This window comes from Diaphorina citri, unplaced genomic scaffold (genome assembly GCF_000475195.1).
Source record: "Diaphorina citri unplaced genomic scaffold, Diaci psyllid genome assembly version 1.1 scaffold758, whole genome shotgun sequence".
NCBI lineage: Eukaryota > Metazoa > Arthropoda > Insecta > Hemiptera > Psyllidae > Diaphorina > Diaphorina citri.
Genome location: NW_007378191.1, coordinates 37,493 through 57,005, shown reverse-complemented (window position 1 = coordinate 57,005; position 19,513 = coordinate 37,493). Strand labels below are relative to the sequence as shown.

At 40.1% G+C, this 19,513-nt stretch overlaps 1 protein-coding gene across 1 annotated transcript in view; it reads right to left on the bottom strand.

The window, feature by feature from the left end:
• Positions 1-7,140: 7,140 nt before the first annotated feature.
• Positions 7,141-19,513, bottom strand: part of LOC103511846 (dual 3',5'-cyclic-AMP and -GMP phosphodiesterase 11-like) — a 48,498-nt gene continuing 36,125 nt past the window's right edge. The window contains exons 2-6 of the mRNA XM_026825480.1: positions 19,169-19,361; positions 8,764-8,897; positions 8,109-8,384; positions 7,611-7,693; positions 7,141-7,152 (exon numbers count right to left, since the gene is read on the bottom strand). Of these exons, the coding sequence (XP_026681281.1) occupies positions 7,141-7,152; positions 7,611-7,693; positions 8,109-8,384; positions 8,764-8,897; positions 19,169-19,326 (663 nt within the window). The 5' untranslated portion in view covers positions 19,327-19,361. The remainder of the gene's footprint in view (positions 7,153-7,610; positions 7,694-8,108; positions 8,385-8,763; positions 8,898-19,168; positions 19,362-19,513) is intronic.

Genomic DNA, 19,513 nt, shown 5'->3' with positions numbered 1-19,513 from the left:
AAAAATCCCTGAAGACACACACAAATATAAAATTACATTTTATCACGAGAAGGAGCATGCAGGAGAGAATGGAAGGAAATGAAATAAAGATTCCGAGAGAGGATGAAGAAAATCTACCGCCCCTTCCCTCCGTTCCGTTTTTGGGAGCAATTGTTAAGATTGCAATTACAGCAACAGCGGTAGAAGAAAGGTAACGGAGGGGGTGTTCCCTTGGCTCCCTCGGAGGATATATTACCGAGAAATGAGCTTGAACAATGAGCATGTTGGAAGACACATCACGAAATGATGAAACACACGCAATGGCAGATGACAAAGTGGCGAAGAAAAGCAAAAAGCTCTGTATTATGGGGGTTGAAAGTATGAAATGCAAAAAAGGATAATTTTGCAAATACCATGGTAAAATGACAAGGTATGGTTGTAACTTTACCTTGAGTTATTTGAAGAAATAGAACCATTGGATTTCACAAGGAGGGAAGTTTAGCAGTCTCGACTCTCGACTATCGAGTGTTGGTTTGATGACACTGATGCTACAAACGGAAGTTCAGTTCTGTTAGTTATACATATAGTCATCAAACAGGACTTCCTAAGTTCACTAGCACTACGTATGTCTTCAGGACAATAGCATAGCGCTATTCTCAAGACATCTTATGGCTATAGGCTATATAATAGTCCTATAGATATCTATTGTGCACAATGCACATACTATAAAACAAATATTAAATGGAGTATTGGAGGATAAGCATCCCTCCCCCAGCTCCCAACATCATCTAATTTCCCCTCTTTCTCCTTTCATTATCATATTTTCTCAGTCTCCCCCTTTTTCCTCGTCTCTAATATACAGATACCCTCATACCACTACCGAAAAAAGGTTTTTAGCTGAAGGCGAGAGAGAAATTGCTGCGTACCATATTAATATTATCACGACTATCCTGCTGTATTCAATCCTGAATGATGATCCTTTCCCCTTCCATCATTCGATTGGAAGAGAATGAGAAAGGAAGGAGGAGAAAGAAACGGGAGAGGAGAGCGAAAAGTAGGGATAGAGAGAGAACGAGGTAGGAGGGAAAAAGAAAGAGAGGCGTAATCAGAGAACTGATAGAAGGCATCACAGAATATAGGAAAAAAAGTGAGGAGGAAAAAAAGGTTATAAATATATATGAAGGAAAAGGGGGAATAGATCAGTTGCGCTTACTTGGGTGATGTTTCAAAGTCATAGAGCAGGAAAAATGAGGACCAACGGAATTTTTCTTTTTCTTCTACGACTTCTAGATCCCGAGATAAATCGATTTAAAAAATACCGGTAAATCGTGAAGTTTGACGTCACGGCATACGCTCCCGTAGGCGATGACGTCCTAATTCATGACTCCCGCTTCGTTTGTTTGTGCGCAAGCGTTTCTGCGCATTTTGACGTGAAGTCTGACGTCACAACTCTTTGAACTTTGTCATTAGAACGGCAATTAAAAATTTAATTTTCGACCTTTTAAAGTTACTTTTTCGGAGTTTTGACCTCAGATTCGAATTTTTCACAACTTTTTACGTAGGAATCGACCTTTTTTTTAATAATATTTTCCCAATTGCAACTGCTCCATTTGTTAATTTTCTACGAGGGTCGGTACTATGGTCGGAGCTATGCTTGGTGCTCCGTTGTGGACGCTTTTATTCATTAGCAATAGGTGCTAAATGGTAATGGTAAGAGTTCTTCAGGTGAAAAAAGGAAAAACAAAGAGCCGTTAAACAAATGTTTCAATTCTTAGGATTTTCCAATGTTTTTTTTTCCACAAAAAACTCCAATTGTGTTTTCCCAGTTTGTTTTTATTTCATCATAATTTGAACAATGTCATCGCCATGACGTAATACATATGTCATGTCAATTATATCATTCCATCAACACATATTTACAATGTACGTACACATAGCTAACCTAAATACTCTACGTAGGTACTCGGATAAGTAAAAAATATGTTTCTTTGGAGAATTCCAACAATGAAGTAAGAAGTACAAAGGATAGGGGTATAGCGTTTCATTTTCTTACAAGTCTCAAATAATTTGGACTACAGTATACGTATACCTTATTAAACTTGTTACCCTACGTTAAACAGTCTCTACTTCTCTAGTAAAGTCTAGTAGTTACTCTTTGAGCTTTGTAATTAAAATATTTCTCTCCTATTTTCAAAGCTCGCTCTAATGTTCTCTACAGAGGAAAAAGTATTGTAGTATTCTGTATTATGATAGTCGGAAGAAAAAAACAACACTGACAGCTCAAAAAGGAAAATTGAGAAAGTAGAAAGCTGTCATTATTGCGCCAAATGTAAGGAGATCGAATTTCACAAAGATTATATTATTAGCGCTAGCGCGACTTTCCCAAAAGGAGCTAATTAGAAAGCCAGGAAAACATCAGGAAACAGCTAAGTAAAGGGGAACATCAGAGCACCGTGTGTATGGCATAGAAAGCTAGACTTCTCATTTTCTAATTTAAATATTTACTCCCGAAAACATTGACAAGGGCTGACATGGAAAGGCTCTCATCCTGATACCGGCACGGAGCGGGCCACAGATCAACAGGAGTTGTCAAACTGTGTCCCTCCTGGTACCTCATTCTAATGTTAGGTCCCATCTTTTTGTCCAAGTTCATAAGTTTGTGGGGCGCACAACTAGTCATGTGTAAAAATTATCATTTCTTATTTTGACTTTTCCCGGTCCAGCTCAGCTCGAGTGAGGTAAATGTGTAAAAAAGCTTGTTGTCGAATGGAGGGTGAATCCATCATTAAAGACTTTAGCAGGTATACTATCAAGTTAGACCTCCGGAAAAGAACTTCACTTTCCGAGACGCGTCCTAGACAGCTCCAAGGTGGCTGACTTGGACGCTGGGTGAAAGTAGAAAAAGACGGCAACAAGTTTCATATAAGTGTCACTCGAAAATCTCCAGATACAAGAGGAGACATTAGATTAGACAAGAGATTGCAGAGAGGTGATGTCATCTTATTTGTAAAGAGTTTACTTAGAATCTTTCATTTTACGTAAATAGTACGTGCATACTTTTCTCGTAGTTGTAAGTACACAGTACACAAGTACTTTATCGTAGTTGACATTATGGACTCCTATAACGGCAGAATGTCTTTCATTCTGGCAACAGACTGTTTGTCAAGCGAAATTTCTCGCCCTCCTTCGTGTCTGTTTGAATGAAAAAACATTAATTACACAAATGTTGAGAAGTGCCAGCAGCTCTTAGCTTCAAGTGTAGAGAGCTCAAGCATTATCAGCTCAAGATTAATATAATCCATCCTCCTTCTCTAGTCTCTAAGCCTCACCCTTCCTCTCTCCCCTCTCTCTCTCCCTACCTCTCTTCATCCTGTTATCCCTACTCTCTCTCTTCCTCACCCTTTCTCCGCTTCTCCCTCCCCCCCCTCTCTCTCTCTCCTCTACCCCTCCTGTTATCCCTTCCTCCTTCAGCTCCTCCTCTCCCTCTTTCTCTCTTCCTATATAATCCTCTCTCTCTTTCTCTCTCTTTCTCTCTCTCCCTCTCTCTCTTTCTCTCCCTCTCTCTTTCTCTCCTTCTCTCTCTTTCTCTCCCTCTCTCTCTCTCTCTCTCTCTCTCTCTCTCTCTCTCTTTCTCTCTCTCTCTCTTTCTCTCTCTCTCCCTTCCTATCTCTCTCCCTTCCTATCTCTCTCTCTCTCTTCCTCATCTACTTGTTGTGTTTAGAGTCAAGTGCTCCTGCTGAAAGCACGGTTGGAACACATTTTATTTTCGCTGACAAATTTCACTCACTTGTGATTAATTGATTTCATAGGAACAGGGATATTATTAGATAAAAAAATAAAAATGAATAAAAATATTAGTGCTTATGTGTATGCTGCTCAAAGAGGAGTTGCTTTAGCAGTAACCCTACTACTATAATTGAAGGGCCAAGAGGAAGAACGGACTAACCCACAAAATACGATTTTTTCAGGTTTTGGGACTAAGCCACAGTCTGAAACGCTCTCTATCCACTAGTAGAGGAACTACAGCAATATCAGCTGTAGTTTAGAAGTTATTAGAACCTCTCCAAGACTTATAGTACAAATGTATGTAGGTACGTACATTGTGTGCAATTCCTAAACTTGGCCCCTACTTCGACCATCAAACCCAGTCATGGAAGAGGAGACATAACAGTGACATCCACGCCCTGTCCAAACAACCAAATGTAGTAGCCACCATGAACGCTAACAGACTACGGTGGCTTGGTCACCTGATGAGAATAGACAAGAACAGAGCCGTGTGGAAGATCTTCACCAACACACCACATCAAGGCAAACGTTTACCAGGGAGACCACGTAGCTGCTGGATCAACGAGATGAAGAGACTATGCAACAGATGGGGGCTGAACGACTGGGAGGAGTAGGCACAACATAGAGTTCTTTGGAGGCAAGCAGTCTGGTCGGCACGGGATTCACATATCCCTAATATGCCATCGGAGTGAGTGAGTGTGTGTATTGGGAGTTATTGGGAGCAAGTCGGAATTTAAGCAGAAATCACAATATAGCACTACAAATAAAATACACTCTGGTATTTCAGTGTTTTAATAAAGTTCAAAAGCAATACAAGTACATATCTTGATGGAAGACTCAGTAACTTTGTGAAGTTCCATAACAATAGATGTAAAAGAAATAGATGTAAAAGAAAGAGTATAAGTTATTTCTTTTACATCTATCAATACAAGCACAATTTAATGTAATCTTCGTGCCCGAGTGTGTATCACACTAGGCTTGCACGAAGTTTTTTCGGCTCTGTGCTTGGAGTTCGAGGTGCACTCAGCCTCGTGAGGAGAATGGAGTAGCTACTTGATGGTCACATTTAATATTCTCTAACTTTGAATTTGGAAAACAAACACGAGTTGATCGGTATCTGTGAAATTAACCACACCATATGTTGACATTTTCAGAATCCACATCTACAGAACAAAGAACCTATCAAATACTAGCACACAACACATAGCATACCTTATTAAACTTGTTACCCTACGTTAAACAGTCTCTAGTAAAGTCTAGTAGTTACTCTTTGAGCTTTGTAATTAAAATATTTCTATCCAATTTTCAAAGCTCGCTCTAATGTTCTCTACAGAGGAAAAAGTATTGTACAGCTCAAAAAGGAAAATTGAGAAAGTAGAAAGCTATCATTATTGCGCCAAATGTAAGGAGATCGAATTTCACAAATATTATCTTATTAGCGCTAGCGCGACTTTCCCAAAAGGAGCTAATTAGAAAGCCAGGAAAACATCAGAAAACAGCTAAGTAAAGGGGAACATCAGAGCACCGTGTGTATTAGAAAGCTAGACTTCTCATTTTCTAATAATTAATAAATGTCTTTCTTTGTGTTACTATTTTCCTGTCGGTAATTAAATAAAAAATTGTACAAAAAATAAATAAATAAATAATAATAATAAAAAAGCTATTTCGTTTGATTTATTTTATTGTGCCAAAACGGCAATGAATTTTTTTTCCAGTCGGAAGCATGACTTTAAGATTCAGGTCATTAAGAGCATTAATGTTGACCTTTTCCACCCAACTGGATTAAACAGAATTGCTGGATTTAACAGAATTGCTGGATTAAACAGAATTGCTGGATTTAACAGAATTGCTGGCTTTAACAGAATTGCTGGCTTTAACAGAATTGCTGGATTTAACAGACTGCACCCAACATCAAAGGAGTGGGATAAATTCACCACTGGCATATATCCCATATAGGGGCCCCGCAGGGACACATTCAGGGACCCAAAATGCCTATAATTTGAAGTACCTATAACTGATCCAACGGTCCCCTGGCGGAGGTGCCCTCAGAAAAGTATATACCTACGTTACTGATATGTCTGAAATTTTCTATCAAGATTTGGAATGTCTAATTAAAATAATTAGAAACAGCCAACTACACCCAATTATAGCTACTAGGCACTTTGGACCTTTGTGTACTCACCAATTCAAATATCAACTCCTTCTCATCCAGATGTTTCAATTCATTCAATATTTAAGGGTATTTGAGTGAAATTTCGAGTGTATGGCCGCCATACACGCCCTACATGGACGCTACGCCACTGAGTATACCTTATTAAACTTGTTACCCTACGTTAAACAGTCTCTAGTAAAGTCTAGTAGTTACTCTTTGAGCTTTGTAATTAAAATATTTCTCTCCTATTTTCAAAGCTCGCTCTAATGTTCTCTACAGAGGAAAAAGTATTGTAGTATTCTGTATTATGATAGTCGGAAGAAAAAAACAACACTGACAGCTCAAAAAGGAAAATTGAGAAAGTAGAAAGCTGTCATTATTGCGCCAAATGTAAGGAGATCGAATTTCACAAAGATTATATTATTAGCGCTAGCGCGACTTTCCCAAAAGGAGCTAATTAGAAAGCCAGGAAAACATCAGGAAACAGCTAAGTAAAGGGGAACATCAGAGCACCGTGTGTATGGCATAGAAAGCTAGACTTCTCATTTTCTAATTTAAATATTTACTCCCGAAAACATTGACAAGGGCTGACATGGAAAGGCTCTCATCCTGATACCGGCACGGAGCGGGCCACAGATCAACAGGAGTTGTCAAACTGTGTCCCTCCTGGTACCTCATTCTAATGTTAGGTCCCATCTTTTTGTCCTTTAAATATTTACTCCCGAAAACATTGACAAGGGCTGACATGGAAAGGCTCTCATCCTGATAACGGCACGGAGCGGGCCACAGATCAACAGGAGTTGTCAAACTGTGTCCCTCCTGGTACCTCATTCATATGTTAGGTCCCATCTTTTTGTCAAAGTTCATAAGTTTGTGGGGCGCACAACTAGTCATGTGTAAAAATTATCATTTCTTATTTTGACTTTTCCCGGTCCAGCTCAGCTCGAAAGTTTGTGGGGCGCACAACTAGTCATGTGTAAAAATTATCATTTCTTATTTTGACTTTTCCCGGTCCAGCTCAGCTCGAGTGAGGTAAATGTGTAAAAAAGCTTGTTGTCGAATGGAGGGTGAATCCATCATTAAAGACTTTAGCAGGTATACTATCAAGTTAGACCTCCGGAAAAGAACTTCACTTTCCGAGACGCGTCCTAGACAGCTCCAAGGTGGCTGACTTGGACGCTGGGTGAAAGTAGAAAAAGACGGCAACAAGTTTCATATAAGTGTCACTCGAAAATCTCCAGATACAAGAGGAGACATTAGATTAGACAAGAGATTGCAGAGAGGTGATGTCATCTTATTTGTAAAGAGTTTACTTAGAATCTTTCATTTTACGTAAATAGTACGTGCATACTTTTCTCGTAGTTGTAAGTACACAGTACACAAGTACTTTATCGTAGTTGACATTATGGACTCCTATAACGGCAGAATGTCTTTCATTCTGGCAACAGACTGTTTGTCAAGCGAAATTTCTCGCCCTCCTTCGTGTCTGTTTGAATGAAAAAACATTAATTACACAAATGTTGAGAAGTGCCAGCAGCTCTTAGCTTGAAGTGTAGAGAGCTCAAGCATTATCAGCTCAAGATTATTATAATCCATCCTCCTTCTCTAGTCTCTAAGCCTCACCCTTCCTCTCTCCCCTCTCTCTCTCCCTACCTCTCTTCATCCTGTTATCCCTACTCTCTCTCTTCCTCACCCCTATTGTATTCACTATGGGTTTGAGTAAACCTCCTCGCTCGAACTCGTGCGCAGAGATTTTCCGTACAGGGGTTGTGGCTCCTGAAATTACACAGGTTGAAAACATAAACTAGGGGTTCAACGTATAAAGTAGGAGTTCAATGAACTGTAGAACACACACACAGAATACAATAGTCCGTCCACTATACCTTTTATTATTAGTAATAATAAAGGAAGGACGGACTAAAAAGGGCCACTAAGGTGTCACCATGGGCCCGGTTGAATCCAAATCATGAGAAAATTCCCGGTGTTGTCAATGTCTACTTTTCATCAAAACAGGACCAGTCGTTCAGGAGTTATGGCGAATTACAGAATTGCTTTTAAAAAGTACTGAATGTTGACCTAAAAGTACTGAAGTACTGTAGAAGAAAGAGAAAAATTCCGTTGGTCCTCATTTTTCCTGCTCTATGACTTTGAAGCATCACCCAAGTAAGCGCAACTGATCTATTATAGCTACTAGGCACTTTGGACCTTTGTGTACTCACCAATTCAAATATCAACTCCTTCTCATCCAGATGCTTCAATTCATTTCTACTGCGCCTCGCAGAGCTGGCTGACTGATATGCATGGTGTGGATGTGCTGTCTGCGCATGCGCAGCTTCAGAGGTGTCGCTACACTGCGCAACAGGACTCAGGAAGGTGGGCGTACCGTCTATTGTATTCACTATGGGTTTGAGTAAACCTCCTCGCTCGAACTCGTGCGCAGAGATTTTCCGTACAGGGGTTGTGGCTCCTGAAATACACAGGTTGAAAACATAAACTAGGGGTTCAAAGTTTAAACTAGAGTTTTTAGGGGTTCAACGTATAAAGTAGGAGTTCAATGAACTGTAGAACACGCACACACAGAAAAAGGGCCACTAAGGAGTCAACATGGGCCCGGTTGAATCCAAATCATTAGAAAATTCCCGGTGTTGTCAATGTCTACTTTTCATCAAAACAGGACCAGTCGTTCGGGAGTTATGGCGAATTACAGAATTGCTTTTAAAAAGTACTGAACTTTGACCTAAAAGTACAGAAGTACAGAGTTTTTTCAGAAGGTACTGAATTCAGTAGTACTATTGTACTGTACTTGGAGTTGAAGACGCTGGGTCCAAGTATGTGCAATTATTTACCTGAGGGTGTACGGGAGGTGGGACAGGGAGGGCATTGCACCAGGGTGGGGGAGGGGAGGGCGTGTTCACACGACGAACTACTCCCCGTGGCATGACACACCAGCCAGGCGTCCACCACACTCCTCGTTGCTTTCCTGAAACACAAAACGCGACATCGTGTAAACGATATGTTCAACAACTCCCGGTAGTACAGTTGCTAAGAAATTAGTCATTGGATTCATTTTACTTAATCCCATACACGAAAAGCCCAATCTGAGGCGATATGTTCAACAACTCCCGGTAGTACAGTTGCTAAGAAATTAGTCATTGGATTCATTTTACTTAATCCCATACACGAAAAGCCCAACCTGAGACTTAGGTGTAGGGGCAAAGAGCCCCAAAAGATGGGTTAAGCTTATACGAATCTATGAATGGTTGGAAAGGTGGTTGGAATGTCGAATATCCCTTGCTGAAGACAAAGCAAAGGTTGACTCACTCGTAAATTTTTTGTAACCAAAACCATTGTCAGCCAAAGCAATCACCCCACGGCTGATTGAGAGGCTGACGGAAAACGCCGACCCCGTCTGAACACGGGAAAAGGGGAGGAAGAAAACGAGTTATTTAATTTCACACTACAAAAGGTAACAAGACATCAAGTTCCTGGGGACATCCATTGTGAATCAACAGCAGATGACCCCTTAACAAATTAAACATCATTTCATGAAAATATGCCAATACAGTCCCAACGCCATGTTTTAATGGGACAAGCAATGATGTAATGGTTCATTATTTTGACTTATGACTTGTAATGCTTTGATGTTGTGTGATGGTTCAACACAAAAAATGCACATTACCATGTGTTTCGTATGATCAGCGTAATGAGCAGGAATCTATTTTCAAGTTTCCAATGTACACAAATCTGCTCGGTATTTTAACGGTTATTTGTCACAAGAACAAATGAATTGTGTTTTTGAAGTGTGAAATCGACATTATTTCTGAGCGTCCAGAGAGTTTTATCCAAGTCTGGCTGGGGGACTTTGAACAGGGAGGATACCAGCCTGAAATATCCCTTGCTGAAGACAAAGCAAAGGTTGACTCACTCGTAAATTTTTTGTAACCAAAACCATTGTCAGCCAAAGCAATCACCCCAGGGCTGATTGAGAGGCTGACGAAAAACGCCGACCCCGTCTGAACACGGGGAAAAGAGAGGAAGAAGAAGAGTTATTTAATTTCACACTACAAAAGGTAACAAGACATCAAGTTCCTGGGGACATCCATTGTGAATCAACAACAGATGACCCCTTAACAAATTAAACATCATTACATGAAAATACGCCAATACAGTCCCAACACCATGTTTTAATTTAAAGGTGGCAATACATGAAACGTAAACATGAGGTTGAAATCCTCAGACTTGAGTTTTGTGTATTTAGACTCCACAGTTGTGTATTTTAGAGAGACTGTGACATTTTGCTGATAATAATGTTATCAATATATTTCAGATAGTGATGGTGTCGACCGATGTGTATTCCATATGTTATTTCCCATAATGTTCCCAAGGGTCGTCGCTACGTCCGAATTATCTCGTTTCGAAAACTTATCGCAACCAATTCCACTTAATCGTCAAATAACCAATTCTGCTGATTCCATTTTCAATAATACTCAGTTGAGATTAACTCACATGGTGTGTAAATCTGGAAGTTCCATATCTCGTTTCGAAAACTTATCGCAACCAATTCCACTTAATCGTCAAATAACCAATTCTGCTGATTCCATTTTCAATAATACTCAGTTAACGCACATGGTGTGTAAATCTGGAAGTTCCGTATCGGTTCACGTCATTTCAAATCCTAGCAACTCAATCAGTGCTCAGTGGTATGGACAATTTCAGATTCAGACGTCAGCGTGTAGACATCTGAAACGGAGTAAGTATCGGTTCACGTCATTTCAAATCCTAGCAACTCAATCAGTGGTATGGACAATTTCAGATTCAGACGTCAGCGTGTAGACATCTGAAACGGAGTAATAGAAAACTCCCACACCCTAGGACAAAACTCCGAAGTAGGAAATACCTCGTCTATAATAATCCAGGGAAAATTGTAAATAATAGATCTCTTGAAAGAATTAAAGTTACTCGACACCTAGTAAAATTCTCAGGATAGACCTGTCATTTTGATGTTTTAATCCATGCACTCTAAAGAAAGACATATTTTTTCCATGTGAGAGGCAGCTCTATAACGGCTATGGGTCATATCAAGGCTTTGTGTCCCTCTATTTCGCTGGACTTTCAACGCAAAGTAGCGCATGTCGACCGATGTGTATTCCATATGTTATTTCCCATAATGTTCCCAAGGGTCGTCGCTACGTCCGAATTATCTCGTTTCGAAAACTTATGGCAACCAATTCCACTTAATCGTCAAATAACCAATTCTGTTAATTCCATTTTCAATAATACTCAGTTGAGATTAACGCACATGGTGTGTAAATCTGGAAGTTCCGTATCGGTTCACGTCATTTCAAATCCTAGCAACTCAATCAGTGGTATGGACAATTTCAGATTCAGACGTCAGCGTGTAGACATCTGAATCGGAGTAATAGAAAACTCCCACATCCTAGGACAAAACTCCGAAGTAGGAAATACCTCGTCTAATAATCCAGGGAAAATTGTAAATAATAGACCCCTTGGAAGAATTAAAGTTACTCGACACCTAGTAAAATTCTCAGGATAGACCTGTCATTTTGTTTTAATCCATGCACTCAAAAGAAAGACATATTTTTTTTCCATGTGAGAGGCAGCTCTATAACTGCTATGGGTCATATCAAGCCTTTGTGTCCCTCTTTTTTCGCTGGACTTTCAACGCAAAGTAGCGCATGACCTCCGGAATGGCAGTGTGTCGTCACACAACCATCCGTCCAGATCCCAAAATCGGACAAAGTTGGTTCAATGATCTGTTGGGAACTACTGTGTACTCTTCTCGTCAGATCAGCTGATCCGATCTACTTCAATGTTTGCCACTCATCTGATAGATCCACTACTTGTTATCCACAATAGATAACGGACTGTTTGGACTTGTTTGGAAACAAGTGCCCTAAAGACTCGTCTCCACGTAAAGCACTTCTAACTGTGCACGTCAGTAACAAGTACTTGGTCTCGTGGAGCGACAAATAAAACAATGTAAACAGTACACTATCACTATGATATCACGAGACGATTTTCATTCCAGTTACCTATGAGGTACTTATCTGTGCAAATAGAGTCTCGAGTGGAAAGTAACCACTAACCACTGGGCGAGGTACGTGGGATATTTCCAACACCCAAACCCTCGGAACTGTATTATTTTGGAAAGGAAAGTACAGGAAAGGAATATACCAATGTTCCCAAGGTATAGGCACACATCAATGTTCCTTTATTGTGTAACATAGTCATTCTTACAGGCACACATCAATGTTCCTTTATTGTGTCTCTCTCTCTCTCTCTCTCTCTCTCTCTCTCTCTCTCTCTCTCAAACTTCACCTCAAACATCTTTAGTGGCAACCTCTTTGGCGGCTATCACCATTATATCCTTTTTATATTTATATTTTTCTCCATCCTTTTCATTGTTAAACCTATGTATGTACTTTGTTTGATGTAAATAAATGAGGCCTGTTTAAACTGTTGGCATAATGGGACATTTTAGTCTTAGCCGACAGTATAAATAAGGTATATTAAATAAATAAATAAATAAATAAATATTTTACGACTGACTGATTCACTGACTCACTGATTCACTGACTCACTCATCAAAATTATGAGGCACTTCCCGATGTCCTAGATTCCTAGAAACTTGAAATTTGGCAGGATGGTAAGTCTTGATGAGTGAGTAAAGTGATTAAATCATTACATGAAAGTAAAATCAAAAAATCAAATCAAGAATAATAATAAACTGAATATTAAACAAATTCGGTAGGTATACATATTAGGTACTGATTTTCTCTAATCACTACGGGCTAAAAAATTCCCGGAGGGACGGACCCTGCTTGTTGTGTATGGAGGAAAAATCTGAAAATCGGCAAAAGTTGCACTGGGCGCCGCCCAGAGGCGGAATTAACCGCTTTTCGGCGGTTTTCACAAAACGGTTAGGGATATCGAAAAAGTTATGAGAGTAGACCCCCCCAAAACCATACCTAAAACTTCCCAATTAGTAATTTTTATGTAAAAAATGCAATTTCTTTGTGTTATTATGTCACAACTTTGGTGCTCACTGCAGCCAAGGAAAAATCTGATCTTACTGAAAGCCTGATAGTGTGTTGTGTTGTCAGCTGAAATTTATCCGCATAAGCATCTTTGTCGGTCATTAATGTCATTATACATAGGCTAAGTAAGCCTCTTGATTTGTTTAAACTAAAAGCTAAACTAAATCAGATGAAAAACACCAACATGAATTCCGGACATCTGATCAGGTATCTCATGGAAAAATCCGAGCCTGTGTGGAGACCAAGAAAAGGCAAGGAAGAAGAATTCACATCTGCCGGTCAAGTCAAAGGTTGTGGCAACATGGTAAGTTAGAAGATAAGTATCTATCTGTAAGTAGGTATATCAGAATTCAGACTTAAGGTAACTCCATGTGAATTCAATACACAACTCATCATCGAATGATAGTAACAGTCTCAAGTTCCAAAGTAATTACTCAATGAAATGAAAGCAAGATTCAAACGTTAATTAGTAGGGAAGTGGACTAACACTCAAGATGCTCTCCTCATCAGGTCTATTTCCTGTTGCCAATTTGCTCGTAATTATCAGACAAAAACTGAACCATAAACTCGTAACCCGTAGAACTGGTGGGATTAGTTCATTTGGAACGCGAAACTAGATTCACAAAGCTTAACCCATCTTTTGGGGCTGTTTGCCCTACACCTAAACCTCCGAGTGGGCTTTTTAGTCCGTCCTTCCTTTATTATTACTAATCATAAAAGGTATAGTGGACGGACTATTGTATTCGCTTCGGTGTCTGTCTGTCGGTCGGTCTGTCTGTCACTCTGTCAGTCTGTATGTCCCCATAGAAGGACATATCCAAACCTGGTCGACCTACATATATATCAAATTAAAGGTCTTTCTACCAGGAAAACGAAAGTGGTGGTGCAAATTATGTCCAGAGAACCGTAAAGCCAAAAAAACTGTTTTTTGGGGGATTTTTTTCACATTTTCTCACACAAATGAGCTCTGATCTTGAAATTTGTCGCGACGACCTATGAACTCAAAGCGAGAAAGTTTTAGATCCACTGGGCGAGGTACGTGGGATATTTCCAACACCCAAACCCTCGGAACTGTATTATTTTGGAAAGGAAAGTACAGGAAAGGAATATATCAATGTTCTCAAAGTATAGGCACACATCAATGTTCCTTTATTGTGTAACATAGTCATTCTTCATGATGTAGTACGTACAGGACTAGAAAATAGATATGTATCAGATTTTGTCAGCCTAGTTAGCTTGGAGCGTAGCGCGTCTGCCTTGTAAGCGCTAGGCGGTTCGATTTCGGCCCAAGGCAGGTCCTTAACTCAAAAGGTTCGTTCTCGGAACGGCTGGCTTTCTCCCTTTCTTTCGGAACGATAAGACTTTGGCAGTTACAGTTACATAATATGTAGGTATCTAGTGTTTTACCCAAATTTCTTTCCAGAACATTGTATTCTTTCGCGTCACAGTCCGTCCATCTATTCTGACTTCTGAGTAGACCAGATGGCTCAAGACCAAACGAAAACATATTTCCAACGCCCTCTTTAAAACATTTCTCGTTCCACGAAAACTACCACAGATAGGAATAGAAACTGAACGCTAATCTACATTTCATTGATAACAAGAGTGAGGATCATATGCTGACATTGCATAGCTGGGGGTTTACCGCGCTCAACGTGATGAGGGGAATTCTGACATATGTCATGACATTTCATTCATGTTATATCATGACATTCCATTCATGTAATGCTCTGACGGGGTTCTGATAGTGCTGCTGGCATTTGACATCATAGGAGAGATAGGCCCGAGCCTAGCGGAATTCTGACATATGTCATGACATTTCATTCATGTTATATCATGACATTCCATTCATGTAATGCTCTGACGGGGTTCTGATAGTGCTCCTGGCATTTGATATCATAGGAGAGATAGGTCCGAGCCTAGGTTCCATCTGTCATTTCATACTTCATAGTATTAGTGGTCACTCTGGTCACACCCCCAATCAAGTACAGTCAAAGCAATCACCCTAGCCTGGGGCTGATTGAGAGGCTAACGAAAAACGTCCACCCGGGAAAAGGCAAGGAAGAAGAATTCACATCTGCCGGTCAAGTCAAAAATTGTGGCAACATGGTAAGTTAGAAGATAAGTAACTATCTGTAGGTATATCAGAATTCAGACTTAAGGTAACTCCATGTGAATTCAATACACAACTCATCATCGCATGATCGTAACAGTCCCATGATCGTAAAAGTTCCAAAACACCTTAATCATCTTCCCACCATTTGTAGAACGGGCTGTAGGCGTGATTAATTGAATCGGGTGAAAAGTGTCACCTCTAGTGTTTACGACGAGGTGATATGCAGAATGCAGATTGTTCTATTGATTAACATCAATATTTGAGAAGATAAAATATTGTGACATCAAATACGTACGGCACGTACGACTGAAATTTACGGCACAAATAAACCATTATCAACAAATGTGTTTAGGGTGTACTGATGCACTTGTACTCACTACTCATGTCTTATGTAACTTTCTTCAGAAAAACAACCTTAACAATTACATAATAACTCCTTGTAAACAATAACGTGTCTTGTGTGTTGTACAAAATGAACAAGGTTTCCATCTACTTTGTGGTTTGGTAGGCATCAGCAAGCGTTTTTTTTTCTCAAGCCCTTCAGTGTCCACGTTCAAGGTTTTTGTGAAGTGAAAACATAGTGTCTATCATTCCACTATCTCATTTTCTTTTTAGTTAAATTCCTTTTAGGGATGAGCTTTTCATTTTTCAGCAAAGTCACAAGTTTGGGTCGGAGTTGTGTTTTTTGGGTCACTAGAAAGCTGTTTTTCTTCGAAGCTCGTAAGTACTACAGTTGCTCATTTGCGCAGTCAAAAGTCTTCTTTACCTGGGCCCGAAAAGCCCCTTTTGAGCATCAACCAATACTATTGGTTAGGGGGCACGGTTGGTCCAGTGGTAGCGCGCTTGCTTGCCATGCAGAAGGTCCCGGGTTCGAATCCCACCATCGACAAAAGTTTGTACTCGTTTTTCGATTGCAAATATTTCAACGGGTTACTTTCTGGTGTTCTCGTGTTGAGCCAGCACCTAAATGGGAAGTATTGTGTCTCTTCTCGCCCATCTGATGAGAGGCATACTACGGGATGGGCATGCTACGACACAGACCACATGCGTCTAATGTAGCAGTTGTTTCATTGCTAAGAAATAAAAACGGCGGTGAAACACTCATCTTAAAAAAAAAAATCGTAATGAGAACAGCAAATAACAACAAAGTCGATAGTAAATAAGAGTGTGGCGGCAGATGGGAAAAACAAACCAACATTACGGAACAAAACATACAAAAAACAACTGCTGTATACACACAGAAACAACAGGACTGCATAAAAAAAAAAAAAAAAAAACACACACAACTGCATACAAACACAAGGTCACCATACACGTTCAGACATTTCGTCATACCGTCTGATCAGAAGATCTGATGAGATAAACTGATGGTGTGTGAGAAAAAATCTCACATTTCAATCGTTCATGATCATACGATCTGGGATCGATCAAAATTTGGTTCGATATCTGATGAACTGAAGGAAAAATCTGATCTTACTGAAAGCCTGATAGTGTGTTGTGTTGTCAGCTGAAATTTATCCGCATAAGCATCTTTGTCGGTCATTAATGTCATTATACATAGGCTAAGTAAGCCTCTTGATTTGTTTAAACTAAAAGCTAAACTAAATCAGATGAAAAACACCAACATGAATTCCGGACATCTGATCAGGTATCTCATGGAAAAATCCGAGCCTGTGTGGAGACCAGAGCATTCAGACATTTTCAGCCAGTCTGCTGGAAATATGTGTGAACGTGTGTGGCTTGCTAGAACAATGGTATGGCTTCGGAATGTAATGAGGCGACAGTAATTGTCACCTCTAGTGTTTACGACGAGGTGATATGCAGAATGCAGATTGTTCTATTGATTAACATCAATATTTGAGAAGATAAAATATTGTGACATCAAATACGTACGGCACGTACGACTGAAATTTACGGCACAAATAAACCATTATCAACAAATGTGTTTAGGGTGTACTGATGCACTTGTACTCACTACTCATGTCTTATGTAACTTATGTAACTAGTTGTTGTTCAATGAAATATAGAACTCACATAGAAAACAAGGCCCTACGAGGGTTATAAAAGGCCCTATCAAACCCAAAATATAAAATGAGCACTTTACCAAATTTCAACAACATCAAACAAAACGTTTCGGGAGTGATAACGAAACAAAGAATTTATATCTTAAAAAGAACCCCCAAGGAAATGAGGCCTTCAGAAATTTCCGTTTCACCATACATAACTCCCAAAATGGATTGTCTGCATTTGATGGACTTTGGCAAAGATAATGTGTTATCTTGTATGAAGTTCGACTCTCTGTTTCAATATACTCGGAAATGTGTGTTGTCGTACGCATGTGGTATATTAAAGAGATCGTGTCGCATCACGTGTACGCTATTTTGCTGGTTTTGGGGTCAAGATTGAACGAAGTAGGGTAATATAAACACGGGTCACGGAGGGGAATCCGTCTCGTTTATATTTTTTTTTTTCAACTATAAAATTATGAAAAAAGTAACTATGGCTATCCATAAAATATTTTTAAATGATAAAATTATGTACAAAAAAAGTGATCACCGTGGGATTCGAACCCCCCCCCCTACCCGCTCAACAATTTTTCATAGACTTACCGCTCGGACACTCCGTCCGTTATTTCGGTGCAGCACAAAACTCCCTTATTAATCAACTCGAGCGATAATTTAGAATTTTTCCCCTCAAAGTCACTTTTTCCTCCCTAGCGGGTCTCCCTTTAGAGCTAAGAAGATGAAACCAAGAAAAGGCACTTCTCCTCGACGAGACCTTTCTGGAGACACCTTAATCATCTTCCCACCATTTGTAGAACGGGCTGTAGGCGTGATTAATTGAATCGGGTGAAAAGATTTTCAATACAATTACCAAAATTTTCGGTACTTATTCAGAGGCTATGACAGTGAAAAAGAAAGCTTCTTTTTGTGTTCAACCTAACCCTATAAAAACACAAATCACTAAGAAGATTCAGCTCTAAGAACATAGTGCTTGTGATGTTTTGATAGAAAGAAGAAAAAAAATCAGGTACCTACCTATCAATTTAAGTGTGGGACCCAATTGGTACTTAGACCCTCTCATCCCAGGACCCAATTGGTAGCAGAAAACAGGTTTTGGGACCGAATTGGTTTCCTCCCCCACCAAGTTCTATTGAACTCTGTTATTACACTTACTGAAGAGAGTACTCAACCCAATAATCTTACTCATTGGTACTTAGACCCTCTCATCCCAGGACCCAATTGGTAGCAGAAAACAGGTTTTGGGACCGAATTGGTTTCCTCCCCCACCAAGTTTTATTGAACTCTGTTATTACACTTACTGAAGAGAATACTCAACCCAATAATCTTACTGGAGTAATATTCACAGCGTAGCGTAGTACTCATCTATTGTACGTTAGAGCTGTAAGTTCATAATAATTATTTGATAAACTGGGAAGAGATAACTGATAATTGACAGCAGAAAACAGGCAATTATAGGTCTCCCTAACAACCTGGTGGATGTTTGCTATGTCTGACGTTTTAACGGCAAAAGATATTACGACAGAGGTACAGGGTGCAGCAAAGTTATGATGAAGACTTCAATTGGATGTTTGCTATGTCTGACATTTTAACGGCAAAAGATATTACGACAGAGGTACAGGGTGCAGCAAAGTTATGATGAAGACTTCAATTGTTGAACGCGTAATTCTTGACTCTAAAGCCCGTTTCCCACTATCCGTTCAGGTCACGGATAAGCTTAACCGAACTTCAAGGGCTGTTTCCCCTCTACCTAAGCTCCAAGGTGGGCTTTTCGTGTACACTATATTGGGGATGTTGCTTGAACGGCCAGAGCCGGATTTCATAGTTTTTTTATAAGAGGTTTGAAAGAGGGAACTGTGAATGCTAGGGTTTTATCGTCTAGAAATGGAAGAGAGAAGGAAGACAGGATAGGAGAGAAGGAGCTGTTCCGACAACGAACATTAGCCGTTCGGGAAAAAATTCGTACCTGGTGGGAATCTGATTCGCGGCCTAGCGCTTACCAGACAGACGGGCTACCAACCAAACCAACTAGGCTGGCAATTTGTTAGTTTCTTACCTGAGGAAGTAGTCGTACACAAAGTCCGGATGTTCGTCCAGCCAGGCCTCCATCTTGGCGTACTCCGGATCATAGCCGTGACTGGCGTGCAACTTCCGACAGGAGCGATGCGTAACTTCGCCGCTAGGGGGAGCTACAGGCATGTTCTCCGCCGTCATCTTGTCTTCACCACAGCCGCCACGCGAGTGAAGACCTGCGAATCAATCAGAATGAGAGAATGGAACGTTAGGAAGGAGTGGATAGAAACTGTTTGAAGTTGTGTACACACAGAGGATCGATGGTCGATCGATGAGGTGAATGGAGGAGTTGCAATTGGGAAAAATATTATTAATAAAAGGTTGATTC